At 48.6% G+C, this 21271-nt stretch overlaps 1 protein-coding gene across 2 annotated transcripts in view; it reads right to left on the bottom strand.

Moving 5' to 3' along the window:
* EEFSEC (eukaryotic elongation factor, selenocysteine-tRNA specific) overlaps positions 1–21271 on the bottom strand; it is a 256233-nt gene that overhangs the window by 54073 nt on the left and 180889 nt on the right. For both annotated transcript variants that reach the window (XM_023215672.3, XM_023215661.3), the window contains exon 5: positions 10917–11573. In XM_023215672.3, the coding sequence (XP_023071440.1) occupies positions 10917–11573 (657 nt within the window). The remainder of the gene's footprint in view (positions 1–10916; positions 11574–21271) is intronic.

The raw sequence follows: 21271 nt of genomic DNA, 5'->3' as shown, positions 1-21271 counted from the left end.
TATATATCAAAATTATTTTGTTATAACATTAATGAAAAAAATAAATTGGTTTTGTTATACATCCTTTCCCTTAAACTCACGGTTTCCAAGAAGCTAGTGACAATGTTAAGTGAGGATTTACTGTACAAGTCTCCATAACTGGAAAAAAATGGGCACACTGGAGATGACAGAAGAAGAGAAAAGGCACGGCACTGCTAGCACCACAGGTTAGAACCTAGACTCTGGAGCCAGACCACCTGCATTCAAATCCCAAGTCTGGGTGCCTAGGGACTCTGGCCAGAGGTCTAACCTCTGTGGATGCAGGCATCTTCATCTATAATATGGGGAAACAGAGTTGCTGGAGGTTTAAATGGGTGCAGGGGAGTACTTGTAAACAGTTGTTTTTGGTCTGGCCTCTGCCTGCCCCATCCCTGGGCAGAGCACTCTCCCTCCCTTAGGACTCCCTCAGACACACCACACAGAACTACAGGGGCAGCAGATGTAGGGCCTAGACTCAATGGCCACCACCTGCAGATCTGAGAAGACATCGCTGACTAATGGAAGGCCCCCTCCAAGAGACTGCTGGCCTCAGAACCGGACAGAAGGTTGCACTGGGAATTGGCTACAGAGAAGCCTGTGTGCCTGTCTCTCAGCTCAGACACAAGCACATCCAATAAGGAAAGACCTTCAGAGAACAGTTGGAGGGTTTTCATTTTGAAATCAATCATTGTGACATCAAACCAAAGGCAATGCATGTGGGATCTGCTCAGTAGGCCTGCTTCTAGGGAACAATGCTGAATCCAGGTCAGCACAGTTACAACAATGGTGCTAAGTGGGGATTCTCACTGTCTGCATGAATAATTTGCTCTATTTATTAGCCTTCAGTCACTGGAGGGACTGAGCTCCTAAGGAGCAGTCACTGTGCACATGGAAGTCTAGGTGTTTGCTTATACGCCAGGTGAGTCCCCATTGTCCCTGGCCTTTGAGCAGGGACTTGGCTGCCGGTGCACATAATTATGTCATTACATGTGTGTGTCTTTCTCTTTCAGGGCTTGGCTCCCATGATGAGGACTGGGAATTGCCCAAGCTGTGAAGTGACCATTCTAATTCAAATTGTAGAAGTGATATGAAGGAAGGCAGGAAAACCTGCCATGAAATGGAGGCCTGTGCCGACTCCAGGTATGCAGTGAGGAGAACCACGTGCGCAGGATAGGAATGGCTTGGGAGGCCTGATTTCTGACTCTGCCTCTTACAGCTCTACGACCTTGAGCAAGGGACTTCTCTGAAACTCAGTTTCTTCCTTGAAAAAGGCTATTGTTAGGATCAGAGGTGTTGATGTTGATGATAACACCTAAGACTTGACAGAGAATGATGACCCAGAGGAAAGAATCTCAATTAGTGGATGTCAAATTGTGGGAGAAGCTGAAGAATAAGACAGCATTTGGTGCAGGAGATCTCAGATGCACAGAAATCACAAGATCCAGTTATCTAATCTGCCCAAGAGAAGCCAGAAGAACAGAACATGTACTCAACACCAACCACATGCTTGGAGCTGCCCACAGCTCTCTGCTTCTCTCCCTCTTACCCGCCCCACCAGCGAAGTCCTCTCGGAAGACAGAAGCCAACAGTCCTTGGATCCAATGAGGAATGGGAAGAACTCAGAGGCTGCCTGATCACGGATGAGTCCCTTAAAAATGAGGTGTTAACTCTTCTAAGCCACTTGAAAGCCACCAGGATTGACAAATTCTGGAAGGGGCCCTAGGATGATGCTGTTATTCCAGTATCATCAGAAAACTTTCCCCATGGACAGTGCCTCCTCCTCAGTGCAGGCCACGGTCTGGTGTGTTGGGAAGAGCAGAGGCCATAAAGTAGCCCAGGTCTCATCAATGCCTGACCAGCTCTTAAAGAAGAAACAGGTTCTGGGGGAGAGTGAATTGCCCACAGCCACACTGAGCTTGTGCCCAGCTCAGTCCATCAGTTTCCAGAACTGGCTCTTTCCAGCATGTCAAGTTGTCCTGCTCCTGTGTCTCTATACGGGCAAAAAAGCAATTTTCAAAGGGAGGTGAACAAGCACTCCAGCAGCCAAGCACGATGCTTAGTTATCACACTCTGACACTGGAAGTCAGAAGAAAGGCTGAGGATTTGGGTTGGGACCAGAATACGAGGGCAGCCATTTGATCATCTCCCTGGGAAAAGAGCTTCTCAACCTCTGTTTCAGGGGAACCTCTGTTTTCTCAAGTAGCCTGGGAGCCAATGTGGCCTTCAACCCTCTGGCAGGGACCCAGGGGTGTGAGGGCCAACAGAACAGGCTGAGTGGCCAGCTAGACCACAGCATGGCTTCCTGCAAGGGCAAGGGGCCCTGTAGCTGATCCGCTAGGGCCCACCAAGCCTGCCAGACCATCCCTGCTCAGAATGATGGGCCCAAGTTGTGCCAGAGGCAGGTCATAAGCCAGCCTGCACCCCAGGCCAGCACGCTCCCTGGTGCCCTGGGCACATTTAACAAGCCGTCGGCAGTGGAGCGGGGCAGAGCCAGGAGCCAGGAGGCAGCGCCGCTTCAGACTTCAAAGCTGGCGAGTGCTCCTGATGGCATCCGCGTGTTTACACTTGGTTGGGCCGATGCTGCCAGCTCCTGTGGCCCAGCCCTAAGGCCTTCCCTGACCGGCGCCAGTGGGTGCCAGACCCAGGATGGCTGGCACACCTGGCCTTACCCCACCGCTGTGGGAGGGGGACGGTGTCTGCTATCACCCTAGCTGGGAACCCAGGCATCTGCATTTCCAGAGGAAAGGCCAAATAAATAGTACCGATGATACCCACTGTTTACTCAGGACCCATTCTGTGCCAGGTGGAGTACTGAGCATGTTACGTATAGCACATATACCTGCCGTGCCCTGGGACCCAACTGCCAGCCAGCTAACATGCTAAGGTTGGGTATTGTCTTTGTCCTGCAGGTGGTATAGACCTAAAACAGATTTCTGAGTAAGAGCTGGCAGGACCCCATTTGTTTTGCAGAAAATTACTGGGGTGGAGCTGTGCATGCTGCCAGGTGTAGGGAGGGCTGTGGTGAGACCCCTGAGAAGGTGGTGCCTTGGGAGGTGAGGAGGGCATCCTGGGGCATGGTAACAGTGAGAAGTCTGCTGTGGAAGCCAGCAGGTATTGCAGAGCACTCACTGTCCTAAGCACCAGACCCTCACCTGTCCCACCTCCTTCATGTTCACACAGTCCTGAGAAGTCATGATTGTTGCTAGTGGAGAAGCCTGGCTCCATAGGGTGAGTGGCTGCCAGACCCTTGAGCTCTGCAGCTCCAGACAGACCAGGTGCCCAGAGCCTCAGAGCGAGACTGGGATACAGAAGGGTAGGTGAGAGAGGCTGAGCCACCCCTTTCCAGGCTGCCTGGGCCAGCCCTGCTCCAAGGATTTCTCTAGCACAGGTGACCTAGAACACCCCCCATAGCCCCCAACCTGCATCACTCCCCCTGCAGGGAAGGGCCTAGCTTCGATGGCTGGTCCTGCCTGCCTCTTTAAGCTCCTTGCTCCTGCCTTCCCAGATGCCCAGGGCCAGGCATTGCTTGGTCTCTATACTTTACAGAAGCAGTCCCTGGACCTGGAATGCCCCTCCTTCACCTTCCTGTTTCCCCCCACGGCCCCTACTGTCTGAGCAGTGAACCTTGCAGTCTTACAAGATACACTTAAAAGGTCACCACTTTGTGCTTTTCCCTCACCAGCCTACTTCCTCCCACCTTGGCAGAGTTCCTTGTTTCCTCTCCTAGCCCTTTGCATATTCCTCTGATGCAGGCATGAGTCTCTGTCCTCGACTAGAAAGACCCAGTTTTCTATGAGGCTTTGGATCACCAGAGGAGGAGCAGCTGGTCTGAATCTGCATGTGGCTGAGATGCAAGTGACCTCTTTGGGACATGGCCCAGTGGTTCCAGCCTCAGCTTTTATACATCCTTCACCCCGCATCATTTTTGCTAGATCTTTGCATACCTGACCTACTATTTACCTAATATTTTTCTTTACATCTGCCTAGAAAGGAGACTTTATATAGTACCCTAAAGAAAAGAGTCATTAGCCATAAACAGAGGAAGCTAATGGTAAAAGTACATACAATGCAAAAAAAAAAAAACCCCAAAGAATAATCCTAGTTACATACTATTGCTACTATAAGGCTCTGGAATCTTGGCCTTGTTTTCTATTTGTTAAAAAGCAGGTTAGAATGTAATAGAGGAGTGTTAAAGACACCTTTGAACAAATCTAAAGCTTTCTCTGCAAAGTAATCAAAAGATTGAAAGAACACTGAAAAAGAGAAAAATGTTATTACTAAGAGATTCAACATTCTATGATAGTATGAGAAACAGCCTTAACCAAATGAGGAGCAATTTACTGCTTGTTAATTCCCAAGCCTAGAATATGTGAAAGAATGAACACACACACAGGCATATGCACACCTTATCTCTCTCTCTCTCTCCATATCTGCCTATATCTACATATAACTGCTTTATTTCTAATTTTAGTGGTTCATGATTTTACTTTTTAAAATCTATTAGGGTTTTTTCTCTGTGGCCACAAATACAACTACAATCTAAGTTCCATGTGGGCAGAGATTTTGTCTTTTTTCATTCACTGTTACATCCCTAGCCCTTAAGACAACACACAGTAGATGTTCTACAAATATTTGTTTAATGTCAACTGCTGAATATTCAGTTTTTGTAAATGTTCCATAGGCATAAAAAAAAGTGTATACTCTATTCAAGGAGTATAAGAGTTTACATTTATCTAAAAATCAAGCTTATTGATTATATTCTGCCTCTTTGTCCTTATGTCTAGTAGGCCTGATTTTAAAATATGGACTCTGAAGTACCACCCTATCATTATAATTCTATTTTTTATCAAGTTGTCCTTAGGTTTCTACTGTTTTGTTTTTATGTTTGGTGTGTACAAGCTTATAAGCGAAACTTTTGTCGTTACATGATGTCCTTCTTTACCTTTGTCAGTATTTTTAGTCTTAAATTTCACCTTGTCTGAATTTAATATTACCATTCATACTTACTTTTTGCCCATCTTCTTATTCTTAACCTTTGCTTTCCACTTTAAGTATATCTCTTATAAACAGCATATAACTAGATTTTGCACTTTAACCCAATCTCTCAGCCTCAGCATTTAAATAGAATTTGGCCATTCACATTTAGTGTAATGACTAATACTTAATGTTGTTCCTTCTGTTATTATTATTATTTATTAACATTGTTCTTTTTTCCTTATTTTTATTGGTTTAATCAAATTCATTCCAGTTTCTCCTCCGTGAATGTGAAAGTGCTATTACATTGTCATTGCATTCTTACAGTTTCTTTACCTTTCTCTGTACTCAAAATCTTGCACATATTTCTATATTTTTATTTTGAAACAAGATACCAGCTATTTCCCTTAACACCATATGTTCTAGTAGTCTTTCCTAAACCCTCTCCCCAGAAAGATTAGCCATTTAGAACACTTTCACTTCTTTTCTTCTCCCGCTCAGGTGAGACCTCTGGATGTCTCTACCAATCTAAGCTCCCTCTTCTTCTTCTTTTTTTCTTCATTAACCCTTTATTACAAGTCACACTCTTATAGAAGTACATGTGGACTTATGTGAAAAACTCAAATGTATCCAAGAATAAAAAACACAGCACATAAAGTAGTATATGCATCCCAGTGTTAGCACCAGAGGCAGCGGGCGCCCAAGAAAAAGCCCAATTCCTAAGGACGCTGAGAGAGTTTAATGCTTTCAGCTGCAGATAATTATTAGAATTTTCCTTGCAGGATGCTCATTCTATTTCAAGAGCCCTATTAACCATTTATATCAGGGGCTGGAAAACTGTAGCCAAAGGGTCAAATTCTTCCTGCTAAGGTTTTGTATGGCCTGTGAGCTAAAAGGGTTTTTATATTTTCTAATGGGTTGGAGAATATCAAAAGAATATTATTTTGTTACATGTGAAAACTATATAAAATTTAAATTTCAATGTTCACAACAAAAGGTTTTATGGGAACACAGTCATGCCCATTTGTTTACATATTGTCTATGGCTGCTTTTGTGTCACAGTGGCAGAGCTGAGTACTTGGGTCTGAGACCTGATGAGGTGCTCAGTAAACTACAGATGGTGGTAACATAGTTATAACTTGCAGTGCCTCACCCAGTGACACATTTTATTTATTTATTATTTTATTACTGGTGTGTATCCATCACATGAAAACAAGAAAAGTGGACTTCAAATGTCACACTTTTAAGGCTCAGTGGGTATGGATTATTATTTTATCAAATTACATGGCAAAGTACTGTGTTTGTTATTAGTTGTGTTAACAGAATACGAGATACACTGACAGCACAATATTCCCAACTCACAGAAAAACAATGTCAAAAAAGAGAAAACTTAAAACAGTATATTTCATCATAGCAGACACGCAAAACAATAAAAAATGAGAATGAGGCTGCAACCAAAGTAGGTTTCCGGGTGGCTCATTTGTCAGCCAAGCAAGGAAAGCCATTTACCAATGGTAAGTTAATTAAATTGTGTTTGATCGAAGCAGCTGAAAGAAGAATCCAGAGAAAATAAGCTTGTTTAAGATTATTAGATTTGGGGCAAAAGCAGTTGCTTAGGTTTGGCCCATGGGCCCTAGTTTGCTCTGTGTAATACTAATGAGTTAAGCCACAACTGGTAGGGTACCTGACCACCTTCCAGTGTGAGCCAGTGATAAAGAGCACAGGAAATAAAAACACAGTCTGGAGAGGCTTGGAAATTAGCATCTTCTGTTTTCTAATAACTGTCCTCAGCATCACATATTTACATTATGCTGTTATTTTCTTTCTAGACCATATTACAAAGTGTCTAATTTACTGTTCACTACCAACCTCCCCTACGAAGACAAGAACTTTGTCTATCTTGTTGTATGCCCAGTGCCTGGCACAAACGAAGGAACTCAGTAAACATCTGAATATATGAATGAAGGATGCCCTTATGGGAAATGGGCTCAGAAGGCCTATATGCCTTAAGCCTCCCTGGTGGAAAGTGCTCACTCAGCACATAGGTATAGTGCCAGGGTCTCCCTTCGTGATGAACTGAGATAGCTCAGAGGCCCAAGCCCAGGTTCTAAGAAGGCTAACTGTGCTTGAGGAGTAGATGTGCTGGCCTTGCCCCGAATCACAGAGCAAAGGCTGGGTGCTGGCTCACGATGGTGGTGGAGATTCTGCCCAAGAGACTAGATTTTACCTTTTCAAGATTCTCTGATCTCCCAGAAACTTCTTTGAATAGAGACATGACCAGGAAGCTGACTGGTAGTTGTGATGTGCCCAGGAATCTTTAGAGTCAGCCAAGCACGGTGGGGAAAGAAGAGCACAGGGCACTTCTCTGGCCCCAGCACTGGATAACCACACCCATGAGCCTGCCTGACTCTTACCCCTCCCTCTTCAACCAACACTGGGTGGCTCCTGATAGGGACCAGGGGGATTGGCTCCTGTGCTTGAAAGAGAAATAATGGAGTCCCAGGGAAAAGAGTGGACCCACGCTCCAGGCATTATTATTTTGACTCTAAGAGCTTAAACATGAATAATGATAAAACAATAAGGATGCAGTAGGAGACAAGCACTGATGTGAGAACCTTATGTGCAATCCCCCATCTCACCTTCATCTAACCCTGGTGCAGCACTGTGAAAATTCCCACTTAACATGGAAGTCTCACGGCCTGCCCAACTTTTCACACTAGCAGGTGGTAAGGCTGGGAGTAAAGCCCAGGCCTGCACATTGGATCAGTCTGTCAGATGGCTGAGCCCCTGGTCAAGCAAGATGATCTGAAAATCTCTGGGTGATCTGGGGCCTATCAAAGCAAACAGGGCTGCCCCTTTGGAACAAGCCCAGCCAATCACTCGTGAGCTGCACTAGCAACACTACCTTCTTGCTTCACGTGATGAGAGTCGGCTCGTACATATGAAGACACAAGCTATGATGGCTCTTTCAAAACAACCTGATGAGGTCAAGACCATCCTTCGAAGGAATGAACAATTGAGATTAAATGGCTGCCCAAGGTGTACAGCTGTTTTGTGGTGCAGCAAGGGCTTGAGCCTACTCTATATGATCTCCAAGCTCAACCTCACCAGGAAGGAAAGTCTCCCACCAAGGAGATTCCAGCTTTTCAAGAGAACACAGACTCTTTTGACACACTGGGCAAGAACCTGTCTGACAAAGTGGAACTTCATGACTCAGAGACCAGCTAGTCCTGAATTCAAACTCCAGCTTTACTACCCTGTGACCTTGGGCAGGTCACTTCACATTTCTCAGGCTGGTTTCCAGTCTGGCTGCCTTTGGGGAGGGGACCTGGGTTTGTAGGAAGAAAACTCCCTTACACTGAATAATTATTGCCTTGTTTGAAATTTTTTACCATGTGCACACACTACTTTTCCTAAATATTTGCACATAATTTAATTGATTTAATTGGGGAAAAATGAACATAGGAAAAATAATGACCTCTTCCTCAGGGTTATTAAAAGGTTTCAAAATAAAGTATGTAGCTAGTAAAGGTGCACAGTATATGCTTAATCAATAGAGTGGTGACAGGGCGGAGGGAGGAGGGAGGCAGGCAGGCTCATTCCTGCCCTGGGGCCCAGAGGAGAACATGTGGCACAGAAGTCCCAGCCTACAGCCAGCTCCTAGCATTAAGGCAGGTGCCCATTCAGCTAGAGCCTCAGGGGGGTGTGAGTTGAGGGAGCTGCTCCTAGCCTGGGCACCCATGCCCTTTCCTCTTTTGTGGAGCCTTAGGAAGCCCCTCTTCCCTGACCAAAGCCCTGGGCTCATAGGATCTCACCTCTGCACATATCCACAGTCACCCCATGCAGCTGTCCCTAGTTGGAGGAAGCCTGTCTCTGCTCAGGGTTGTCTATGTGGGATTTGGACTCAGCTTCTGTGGACTGCCTGCAGTTCTTGTGCTTCCACTTCCAGGCTCCCTGGACTGAGCAGGAAAATGCTGGTGGTCCCAGTGATGCCCCAGGTTGGGGGCAGGACATAGGTCAGCATGTCTCCTGGCCCCTCCCTCAGCCCTTCAGAGGCATGAGTCACTGCGGCCATATGTTTACTTGCTCCTCACAGACTCTCCCTCCCAGTTCTCAAAGGAAGTGACTGCTGCACCGCTGTTGACAGGCCTGAGTGGGAGCAATTAGACCCAGGAGCCACACCAATTGGGATATTACTCTCTCATAGATATTTTACTATAGAATAATTATACTCCAAACACTGCTAATAAATCAGGCTAGACAAACGAGTGACACACACTTTATCACCTTCATCTTCAATCAGCATCTCAGGGCTGGCCTAAGGCTGATGGAGCCCTGAGCAGGCCCCAGCGGCCCCACAGAGCTAAGGGTCCAAGCTCTGGGTCTGGGGCAAGGGAGAGGAAGGGGTTGCTCCTCAATCTCCTACTTCAGGGCAGGTCTAGGTACAGGGGCAGGAAAAGAAGAGGGCCAGGGTAGAGCACCCAAGAAGAACCTAAGAAAAGGAGAAAGGGAGGGGAAGGGGCTGCAGTGACAGAATCCCAGACGAGAAAACCCGTGGATTTTTCTCGCAGAGGAGAAAACCCATGGACGGAGACATGGAGTGGAGGGTGGGCGATGGAAGCCCACCACATGTGACACTGCGGATGGGCCAGATTTGTGCTGGCACCTGTACTAAGCCTGGGGGACCTCATTAGGTTCCTGTGAGGAACTGAGATGCTTGCTGAAAGCCTCAGGGCAGACCCTGAGGCTCCTGCTAGGAGCCTGAGCCCCCGACAGTGGGGTTGCCAGCACTCTGTGCTCTTCGAGCCAGTCAAAACTCAGTCATGTCCCAGTACAGCTACTGCTGATCTGCTCGGGCCCACAGCCAGGGAGCCAGCCAAAAGAGACGGTGAGGTTTGGTTGTCCATCCATCCCGCCTTCAAGGCCCGATGGGCATGGATTCCCACTCAGTGCTGTGTAGACAGCTGCTGGGGATGGATGCCCCATGGGAGGAGGTGATTACACCTCTTTAGGGGAAAACACCATGTTCTGTCCACCCTAGTGGAAGGCCCATCCCAACCAGCACCGGGCCCAGGTGCTGATGCACAACAGGATCAGCCAAGGGAGGCCCGGGGCCCAGTCTGAGTCTCCTGAGACAGAGCAGGCACCACCCTGAAAGCACAAGGCCAAGGGCCACCCAGCAAGGCACAGCCAGGGCCTCATCCTACCTCAACTAGACTGGCTCACTTACATACTTAAAGCCCGCATCCAGCGATGGTGAACTTCAGGCACCCTAGGTAGCCAGGGGCTGGATCTCCCACTGTGTAAGCTTCCTGTACCTTCCTTCCTCTTGCTCTCTGGCATCCTTAGCCCCTTCCCCTCAGTCCACAGATGAGGAAAGACCTGGCCACCATTAGCCCCTTCCCCTCAGTCCACAGGTGAGGAAAGACCTGGCCTGGCACCACTGATGGGCAGTGTTTCCCTCTGGACATGAGCAGCTTCCAGAGGCATGTGGGCAGAGCCCAGCCGGATGGAGGTACAGTGCCCATCAAGGGCAAGAGAGTGGGGCCTGGTCAGGAAAGCAGGCCAGGGAGGCCAGTGCTAAGCGCTGCCATCTGGCACTGGCTGTGGGGGAGCCCAGACTTGCTCAGACCCATGGGGGCCACATCTATCACATAAATAAGCAGGGGTGGGAGAGCCAGGTGGGGTTGGGTACAGTGGGGGTCCCCCTGCCTAGGTGCTGGCACTGGCTCTGTGACTGACCAGCTGAGAGAACTGTGGCCACTTGACCACTCTGGGCGTCAGATGCCTCGTCCAGAAACTAGAGGTTGGCACCAGAAGGTCTCTGAGGGCCTTTCTGGCTCTAATCACAGATGTCAGGCTATGGATCCCGGCTGCCCGAGCAAGAAGGAAAGGGGTGTGGGGCCAAGCAAAGGCATGCTCACCCGCTCCACGAGACCATGCTTGTGCTTCAGCTTGTACACCTTCAGCCTGGGCAGGAAGCTGTCGGCATAGTTCCTGTCCTCCAGCCCATGGAGCAGGATGCCATGGAAGGCTAGCCGGCACGTGTTGGTGTGAATGTCCGCATCTAGCCTGGAGCCAATCACCAGGCACAGCCGAGGGCAGGTGACAGGCTTCTCAAACTCCACCAGGGCCCACTGCTGCCGAGGACAATGGCCCTCTGTGGCCTGGCCGGCCTTCTTGTCTGCCTCATCATTGTTTGTCACTGCTGGTGCCAAATCCTTGGATAGGTACTGCTCCTGGAAGAGGTATTCTTGAGAGAAGTCGAAAGAGTCCAGTATAGGCTCCTGGTCAAAGTTATCTGGAGCAGGGCTGAAGAACATCAACCGGCCCATGACTGTTTCATGGCCCACTGTAATGTGGAACTTGGCCTTGGTTTGCAGGGGCCCCCGGAAATATGGTATCTTTTCCACAGAGATGAGGGCCGCATGGACAGTATGCAGGGACTCAGGGGCACACACCAACCCGCGCTCCAGCAGTTTGGGGTCAAACTGGGTGACGCAGATGCCCAGCCGGTCTCCTTGCATGGCTGAAGTGATGGGCATGTGGAACATCTGCATGGACTTCACCTTCTTCACCACCTGATGGGGAGCAAGCAAGACAGCACATGAAACCAACAAGCCTTGGGGCTGTGGGGAGGAGAGGGGAGCTGCAGCTAGAGAATCCTGTGCCTACTACCACCTGCAGGCACCATGAGGACCAGCCAAGGTGGGTCCGGGGCCCAGGTACACTCTCCTGGATCAGAGCAGGTACCACACTGGAAGCACAAGGCCGAGGGCCGCCAGCAAAGCAGGGCCAGAGCCCCACTCTCCAAGTCTCACTGTTCTTCCGGGAGGAAGGCAGGGTTCATAGCAGCCAAATCCCTGACTACCGTAGTTCCCTTCACCCCGGCTCCAATCCAGGCTCCAGTCCCTCCAAGTTCCTCCCTTCCATCAATCACGCCAGCATTTTCCAGCCCTCTGTCCAGGTTTGCCTGCCTCCTCCCCCGAGAATGGCCTCCCCAGCTGCTCAGCCGGCCAAGCTGTGCCCATCTGCCCTCTAAAGCCCAGGACAAACACCACTGCTGTGGAAAGCCTGCCCCAACTCCCAGTGGCAGAACTTGTCCCTGACTCCTTAGTGGTAACCCAGCCCTTCTGAATCCCACAGCCTGCTACACGGTCACTGTCTATTGTGTATCTGCTGCCTGCTGGCCTGTGGGTAGCCTAGGGCAGGAACTCTCTTCATTCATTCAACACATATTCTCAGAGTGCCTATTGTGTGCCAGGCACTGTTCTAGGGGAGGAAATACAGTGATCTCTGTTTCCAAAGAGCTTAATATCTAGAAACAACAGCAACAAAATTACCTATATAGGAAAATTTATATATATTAATTCAATTCATATCAATATAAAATTAATATATAAATTACATGCATGCAATATATATTTATATATATATATTTTTTACAGACAACATATGCTGTAAAGAAAACAGTGCAGGGTGATGTGATAGAGAAGGCCTGGGTGGGGTGAAGGTCTCGCAGAAGTGAGTTTGAGCTAAGACCTTAGCATAAGAAGCAGGTAGCTGTGTGAAGACCCAAAGAAAGACAGCTCTAAATGGGGGAACTGATAAGTGCAAGCCCTAAGAGGGCAGTAGCTTGGTGAGTCTGGGAATACACAGAGGCAGGAGGGCTGCAGCAAGCGTTGGGAGGGAGACAGCAGGGAGGGAGGTTGACATGGTTTGGCTGTGTCCACACCCAAATCTCATCTTGAATTGCAGCTTCCTTAATTCCCACGTGTTGTGGGAGGGACCTAGTGGGAGATAATTGAATTGTGGGGATGCTTTCCCCCTTACTGGTAGTGAATGAGTCTCACTAGATCTGATGGTTTTATAAGGGGAAACCCCTTTAACTTGGCTCTCATTCTATCTCTTGCCTGGTGCCATGTAAGACATGCCTTTTGCCTTCCACCATGGTTGTGAAGCCTCCTCAGCTACGTGGAACTGTGAGTCCATTAAACTTCTTTTTTTCTTAAAATAAATTACCCAGTTTCGGGTATGTCTTTATCAGCAGCGTGAAAATGGACTAATACAGAGGTCAAGGCTTGGGCCCCACAGTAGAGTGCAAGGCCCGGAAGTCACTGGAGGAGTTTAGGCAAAGGAGTAACCTGATCTTATCTCTGTTTCTAAAATATCACTGACTACTATACTGGGCAGATTTCTGCATTCACAGTTTGTAAATCAGGAACAGACATAGAAAAGTCTCCAATAAAAGTTCCTGAAATGAACGAACATTCCTACCTATGATCCACTCTCTCTGAGATGAGAGGAAACTGTGTTCATGGATTTTTAATGAAGCAGAGAAATATGTAACGTATTTCAGAAAACCTGCCATCAAAAATAGTTAAACTAAAGAGAATGTTGACACTTAGGTTGCAAGCATCCCTGTCTACCAAGTCGGGGTGTGCGAACACTCATTTTCTCCCTGGATAAAGGGAGAGTGTGTTGCTAATGGCCCATGAGCCCAGGACCTTTCCTGGAGAGCCATAATACTCAAGTGTTTGTTTAAAGATCATTAACTACCTAACCAGAGGTCAGGGGGCAGAGAAAGTGAGACACACAGTGTCAAAAGCCACAACCAAGATCAATCACAAAGAAACAGAAAACATCTCTGAAATGGTCTGAAAAGGCAATGGGAGAATGAGATTTTTGGGAACATTACTCAGAATCACTGGAGAGTATCACCTTACACTAAGCGTCGTCTGCCCAGTGAGGTGGGGCCCAGGTCACAACTCTTCCCTCCCAGGCGCCTGCAGCAGCCTGTGCGGCTTTCTAAAACGTTTCTCTGATAAAGCAATTATTTGTCAACAGCTCCTATGTGGGCTCCCATCGTCTACCTCATGGCTTTCAAAGCTTGTCATGGTCCTGCTATGAGCAGGAAGATCCTCTGGTCAGCTGGAATTCTATGAGGACTCCCTGTGACGGGTGGGGGTCTCCAGGTAACCCTGTCACCGCCCCACAAGGCAATCTGCTGAAAAGCCTCGCTCACAGGGCTGAGCCCCCACTCCTTAGCCCAGCCACCAGGAAGCCTCCTCCACACAGCCCAACTCCACAGCCTTTTCGGCCCCACATTCCCCCCAACCCTGAAACCGTAGCCAAGTGACTCTTGAACGATTCCTTGTAAACGCTGTGCTTCTGAATGTCTCTTGCTTTGCCCCTGTGGCTGCTCCCTGGGATTTCTTCCACTGGCAAATTCCCATTCATCCCTAACCCCTGCTCCCACAGACCTCCTAGAAGGGCTTCCCTGATAACTCCAGACACAGCTGACCACCGGAACCTGACTCACTGTTTGGTCACCACTAGTTTACAGGTCAGCCCCTGCCTCTGTGTGCCGACAGATTTCAAACATATACTTAACACGCATGAGCTCAGTGCCCACTCTGCCCCTGAACTACATTATCGATAACTCATATCTACCTGTGGGGTCCTCCCCACCTAGCTCTCCCATCTGCGCCAGTGGGAGGGAGCCGCTGCCTTGAATTTGGTGCACGGTATTCCCTTTCTTTTTATACACAAGTGTGTATGATTGTGTAGTGGCTCACTACATATGTAGTACACATTCCTGTTCAGTAATTTGCTTTGTTGTATAAGTTTCTAAACTGTATGAATGAGGCATCGTGCCAGTTATGATACTAAAAATCTGTGCACATGGTGTGTGCACCTGCAGCTCATTTGCTGCCGATGCCATCTGCTGCACTCTGTGTATTTAGCACAACCTGGGCTCCTACTGATGTGCACTGGGGGTGTTTCCAGTTCTTTGCTGGAAAACGCTGCAATGAATTTCTTCTGTTACAAGGATCCTGCGTGGGCACATGTGCAAGGGTTTCTCAAGGACACACTTCCTGGAGTTGAACTGCTGGATTGCAGGGTGAGTGGGTGTTCAACTTTGCTAGGTAGATAAATCAACTTCTACCAATAAGGCCCAAGACACCCCATCGATACACATCTGCTCCAACATTTGGCACTGCCAGATTTCTTAATTTTGGCCTATCAAATGTGTATATGTTCCCTTCTAAATCCCGAAACAAGGACTATGCTCTCCCTATGCTGCATCCTCAATGCCCAGCACAGGGGCTGCTGAGAAACCTGGTTGTGACAGGTCTAGATAAATGCCCAGCCCCTCTGAAGAGAATGACTGCATCAGGTTCTGGAAGAGAAATGCCCCTTGTGGCAAAACCATACCTGGCAAAGCACCGAGCTGAGATTCCAGACCTGCCGGGGCTTGAGCGAGATCCTTGTGTTTATGAGCCTTCCTGTGAGAGAGGGCGGCCAGGGGCCTCATGCTGCCCTGATGCCCCCTCCCGCTCCTCCTCCCTATCAAGCTGAACGCCAAGCCGGCTTTATTCAAAGCATGTTCTCTTTTCAACAAGGCTTGTGTTCTCAGGACTGAAATCATAAAGAATGCCTTACCAGGGCACCATGAAGAGCACAAAGATAAATAACTGTGCAAATCAAGATTTTAAGGGCCTAGACAGGAAATTGTGAAGCAGATAAAGATGGGGACAGGGCGGCGTGGCACTCCCGTGGGTTCTCACAGGCGCGTGCAGACAGCATCGCCACACGGGGTGGTCAGCAAGCCCACGCTCATTGAGGGATGCTTCAGAACAGAAGACCCATTTAGAACACCAGAGATAAAGAAAAGTAGATAATTTTACCAACCTAAGAATGAGAAAAACAGACTTTCCTTTCAATCATTTATCTTCTAGCCAACTTTGAGGGCCTCTATCCATCTACTGAATAACTCACTCCTCAAACATTCACTAATGTCCACAGAGCACAGCTGAGGTGGCACATACACATTCTTTCAACACGTGGGTAGCAACCTTCTCTCAGGTACCAGGCCCAGGCCCTGGAATGCCAGCAGGATGAGCAAAACAGACAGTTTTAGACAGTTGGCTTCTATAAAGTCTGCTGGCGGCTAAGGAAGAAAGATGTTAATTAGATCACCACTGAATACATGAGGAATTACGAAACTGTGGGAGGTATTATGAGAAAAAAGGATGAGGTTCCATGAGAGCGAACAACAGGGAGACCTAATTCATTGTGGGTAGTCAGGGAGGACTTCCCTGAGGAGGTGGCATTGGGGCCAAGACCAGATGGGTAATGAACCACCCACAGGGATTCCAGGCAGAGGGAAGAGCAAAGCAGGCCTAAGGCCCTGGGCAGGGAAAGAACCAGGCCCCCAATAGAACTGTGGGTGGCAGGGCTGGCTGGGGTGGGGTGGCACAGGGAGACAGCAGGTTGGAGACATGGGCCAGCCACCATTGCCATGGGACAAAGCACCAGGAAGACACCAGTGGTGGGGCACAGGGGATGGCAGAGGAATGACACTGCCAGTTTGTGGTTTTAAAAGATGCAAACTGGCTACACAGTTTGGGGAATAGATTCAGGGGAGGTGGAGAAATAAGAAAGGAAACATGGAAATTAGCAAGGAAGATACTCAGAGTTCAAGACATATTTTGGTGGTGACAGACTAGATGTGGGGACGAGGAGAGACTGGTGTGAAAATAGCTGGTGTGTAAAGAACAGCTCCCAGGTTTCTAGTTTGAGGATCTGCCTCATGCTAGGTGGGAGCAGGGAGGAGCCACCTCCAGGGGAGGGGAGATGGGAGCTCTGCAAGTGGGAGCTGTCTCTGAGGCTGCTGGAGAGACACAGATGTCTGAGTTCCAGGGGAGGTGGAGACTGGAGCTGGGAGCACACAGACTAACACCCAGCTGCCTCCTTGAATGGCTGATAGGCATCCCAGCTTACTACGCCCAGAACCTAAAGTCTCCTTCAGTCTTCTCTTTCTCCACAGCAACGCTACGATGTCAGGGGAAAAGCCGGGGCTTCCACCCACCCAGACTCTCCTTGTCCTCTCGTAGCCGTAACCAGCCATCAGGAGATAGGGTCGGCTCTATCTTCCAAGCAGGTCCAGTGCCTGACCCCTTCCTGTTCCTGCACTGCCTGCCCTGGTCCCAGCCTCACCTGGCTTGGACTGTTGCCCTCTCCCCTGCAGCCTGTTCTTCCAAGAGCCTATTCTCTATAGCCTGTTTTTCCTGTTCTTGGAAGAACACAGATGATGTGACCCTGGGGTTTGCCTCTAGGCTCTCCACTGGCCTCCCATCTCACTCTGTAAAAGCTGAAGTCCTTTCCAGGACTCACAAGGCCACACAACCCAGCCCCTGTGATGTCTCTGACTTTATTTGCTGTGACCCCCTGTTCACATCCCTTCAGTCATGTGGGCCTTGCTTCCCATTCCCTGAATGTGCCAGGCATGCGCCCACCTCAGGGCCTCTGCACCTGCAGTTCCTCTCTTCCTCACTTCCTTCCTATCCCTGCTTAGATGCCACTGTATCAGAGGCCCTCCTCAGTCACCCAGGGAGACATAGGCACTGGCCTATCCCTGCCACTCTCTAGCACCTTGCCCACTTGGCTTTTCATCATAGAGCTTCCCACCACTTGGCATCCCTTTGTTCATTGGCTGTCATTCCCGCATTGGAATGGAACCTCCATGAGGACCAGGCTTTGTTTTTTTCCATTTCTATCTGCAGTACCCAGCGCCATGCCTGGAATGTGGGAGGCCTCATTGCAAGTGGGAAGAGTAACTGAAAGGAGCTAAGCCACATGGGTCCTCTCTTGGGGAGCTCCTCCTGGGCCTGAGCTCCACATCCACAGCTGCAGGAACAGGGTGGGCCTGGAGCTGGCCAGGCCCTTGGAGGCTCCACAAAACCCCAAGGGTAAAGAGTCTACCAAATGGGAGGATAGGGCTGGGGCCTGCTGCCCAGGGGCCCCCAGTGTCCCAGGCAGGGTATGCAGTGAGAAGGGCAGCAGAGAAGGCTGGGAGGCGGAATGGGGGGAGGCGCTGCTACCCTATACCACCAGGGTGGCCTCTAGGAGGCCCGTTCCCTGAGCCCAGCTCCCCAGAGGGCATGGGTGGTTGCAGAGGCTCTCCCTCACATCCTTCCCATCCCTCCAGCACCAAGCACTTCTGAGGAAGGAGGGAGGGAGGAACACATCAAACAAGCAAACACTTTTTAAAACTCAAGTTCATGCTTGCTAAGCAGTTTGGTCCTTTCTGATTAACAAAGAAGCTCTGCCATCCTCTGGGCCAGTTATTCTTCATAAAAAACCCCACATGCAGGTCAATATTTTGACATTCAATTTTATGGATGAAGAAACAGAGGTTTTTGATGTCTCCAAGGTCACAAAACAAATAGGCTGAGACTTGGGACAATAAACGCTGGGACTGCAAGGCAGGCCTGATGTTCCACGGCCTCGGCTCCGACAGTCGAGCAGAACCACACCCTGCCCTGCCAGGCTCAGGGCTCAGCCAGTCAGGGTGCTGGCAGCAGGCAGCTGTGGCTCCTGAGTGATCGACCGTGTAGAGCCCACACAGCCTGAGCCCAAAAAGATGGCTCCTGGGGAAGAAGCAGAGAGGGAAGACTCAAAACAGGGGACTCCATGCCACCACCATGACTCCCACATCAATGCCAATGGGCAAGTGAGATGAGCCCCCTTTCTCAGGTGAGGAAGCAAAGCCCAGGAGAGTCAGTCTTGCATTGAGACTCAGGTGTGGCAGAGGCAGGTTCAGTCTAGGCTGTCTCACCTGGAAGCTCAGGCCGGCAGCTGCCCTGGGGAAGGTCAGCAGCAGCCCTCTCCCTGCTGGACTCCGAGTTAGCTCGGAGTTTTCAGAGTTAACTCTCAGCTGCATCCCTCCCTCCCAGCCTCTCATGTTTCCTGTTTTTGGGTAGCACAATATGACCAGTTTGCTGATCAAGTGGATGAGAGAACAAATGAACACCCCCTTCTGACTGTTCCCAGGCCCGATGAGCTCGATACTCCTGGCTTTTCGACTGTCTGCAACTTAGTTTTCTGGTGTTTTGAGGATTCTGCATGGTGTTTTGAGGATTCTGCATGGTAGTGTGCCCAGAATGATCTGGTCTCCCTTTACCATGCACTTTCTGAGGCTACCGAAAACGTCCAGCAGGAACAGTTTGAGGTAGAGTCATCCTGTGCTCATCTCTGTTCTCCACAGCATCTTGCATGAAATAGTAAGCACTCACCTGACGGACGTGCACACAAGCTGCATTATGTTACCACAGGGCCGATACGGAAGACAGAGAAAGAGCTGGATACCTATGATGGGGAAAACCTTTACACACCTGATTCCATTTACTTCTAATGACAGTGGCTAATGATGATCTCACATTACAGACAAGGAAATTGAAGCCCCCAGAGGTTAAGATATTTATTCAAAGCGTGCAATCTGCCTGTCATTGGAGCACATATTCTCTTACTACATCACACCACAAAAACACACTCACTCCACCACAGAAGTCCAAGATGAAACACAATTCAGCACAGCGATGTCACTAACATGGGCACTCCTTCTGTCAGGTAAGAAATGGACAGCCCACACCATCACAACAAACTATAAAGGAACAGCAGTGTTGGGGGGGCGTCCCTCCAGCATTTTACAGAATCAACAGATGCTTGAGTGAAGCAGGTAACAGACTTGTGCTTAGCAGCCTTTCCGACGTGCAGAGATTTTGTAATAATGTACCAACTATAATAAGATTGGACCTCTATTATCCATTTTGTTCCACTAATGAGCCTGGAAGCTCCTGGTTGTGCCAAGGGCTAGGGTTGGGACCTTGCAACTTCATCATTGTAAATCGGACAGGAAAAGAAACACACAAGGTTTGACACTAATAAGCTTACAGCAGGATCAGTTACTTCAATTCAAAGAGGTTCAGACTGGAGGGGAAAAATGAAATAAGCTTTTAAAGATCAGTCTAGGTTTGGCTCCATCAGACCTAACCAATTTTGTTTAATAAGGTTTCAATTTGGCTGCTCTTATTTCTCCCTCTTCTTCGACCTAGGCTGGGTAAAGATAAGACATTTTCCCCCGCCTAATGCATTTAATCACATCTCACACACAAGAAGTCAAACCTAGGGCTGTGCATGAGGACAGAGCAGTGCCGCCCCTGCAGGTTGAGATCCCAGCTCCCCAGTACCACCTATGGGGCTGCGAGAGGGAACCTCAGGTCACCTGTTCAAGACTAGCCTGGCCAACATGGTGAAACCCCATCTCTACAAAAGTATAAAATTAGCCAGGCATTATGGTGGGTGCCTGTAACCCCAGCTACTTGGGATGCTGGGGTGGGAGAATCACTTGAACCCGGGAGGTGGAGGTTGCAGTGACCCGATATTGTGCCATTGCACTCCTGCCTGGGTGACAGAGCAAGACTCCGTCTCAAAAACTAAAAAATGCTCAATGGAGCACTTTGGATTTTGGATTTCTGGATTTCAGATGCTCAACCTGTTAGGTATATCATGCTAATATTCCAAAATCCAAAACAATCTGAAATCGAAACACTTCTGGTCCCAAGCATTTTGGATAAGGGACATTCAACTTACATAGACTTATTAGTGTATATAGTGGCATCATGTTTGTGGTTAACTTACTACTTGCCTCCCTCCTGCAGCAATATATTGGTGACATCTATTCATATTTGTGTGTATATACCTATATATACTACCATACACATGTATGTGTATATAACGTGTATATATATACACATATATACAGCTGTCAAAAAACATACAATAACATATATATGGTATTCTTTTTTTGACAGCTCTATAGTATTTCTTTATATGAAAGCTCTACCTGTCATTCATCCATACCCTTAATGGACACGTGAGTTGCTATTTATACTACTAGAATGATTTCACAGTGGTCATTTCTTTATGCATCAAATTGTATATATACATAGGGGTTTTCTAGCATAGATATTTGGATGAGAAACTGTAGTGTTGTGGGACACAGTTTCGGTTTTACTAGGTCTTGTAGATTTTTCTCTAAAGTGGCTGGTTACACTTCCACCAACAATACAAGAAATAACCTCTTCCCCATACCCTCCCCAGCACCTGAGGCTGTAGGCTTTAAAATTTTTGCCGTCTGATAGATAAGGTGTGCTGACCCATTGCTATCTTAGTGGGCAGTTTCAAATTACCAGGAACAAGTCCCTCCTAGAAGGGGGTCTCTGGAGTCTCTCCAACATCTAGTGTTCCACCCACAACTCCTAGGGGTGGCAAAGTGCATGTACCTCAGCCACTATGTGAGCCAGGTGCTCAGTGATGAAATTCTGAACCCCACACAACTCTTTAGGAAGGGGACATGCATGGAGGAGAAGGGAAGAAAGGAAGGGGGATGCATTGAGGAAGGGGAGGGAAGAGGGGAGATGCACTGAGGAAG

The sequence above is a fragment of the Piliocolobus tephrosceles genome, chromosome 2 (assembly GCF_002776525.5).
Source record: "Piliocolobus tephrosceles isolate RC106 chromosome 2, ASM277652v3, whole genome shotgun sequence".
NCBI lineage: Eukaryota > Metazoa > Chordata > Mammalia > Primates > Cercopithecidae > Piliocolobus > Piliocolobus tephrosceles.
The sequence above is the reverse complement of the archived record's forward strand: the minus strand, read 5'-3'. Positions and strand labels throughout refer to the sequence as shown.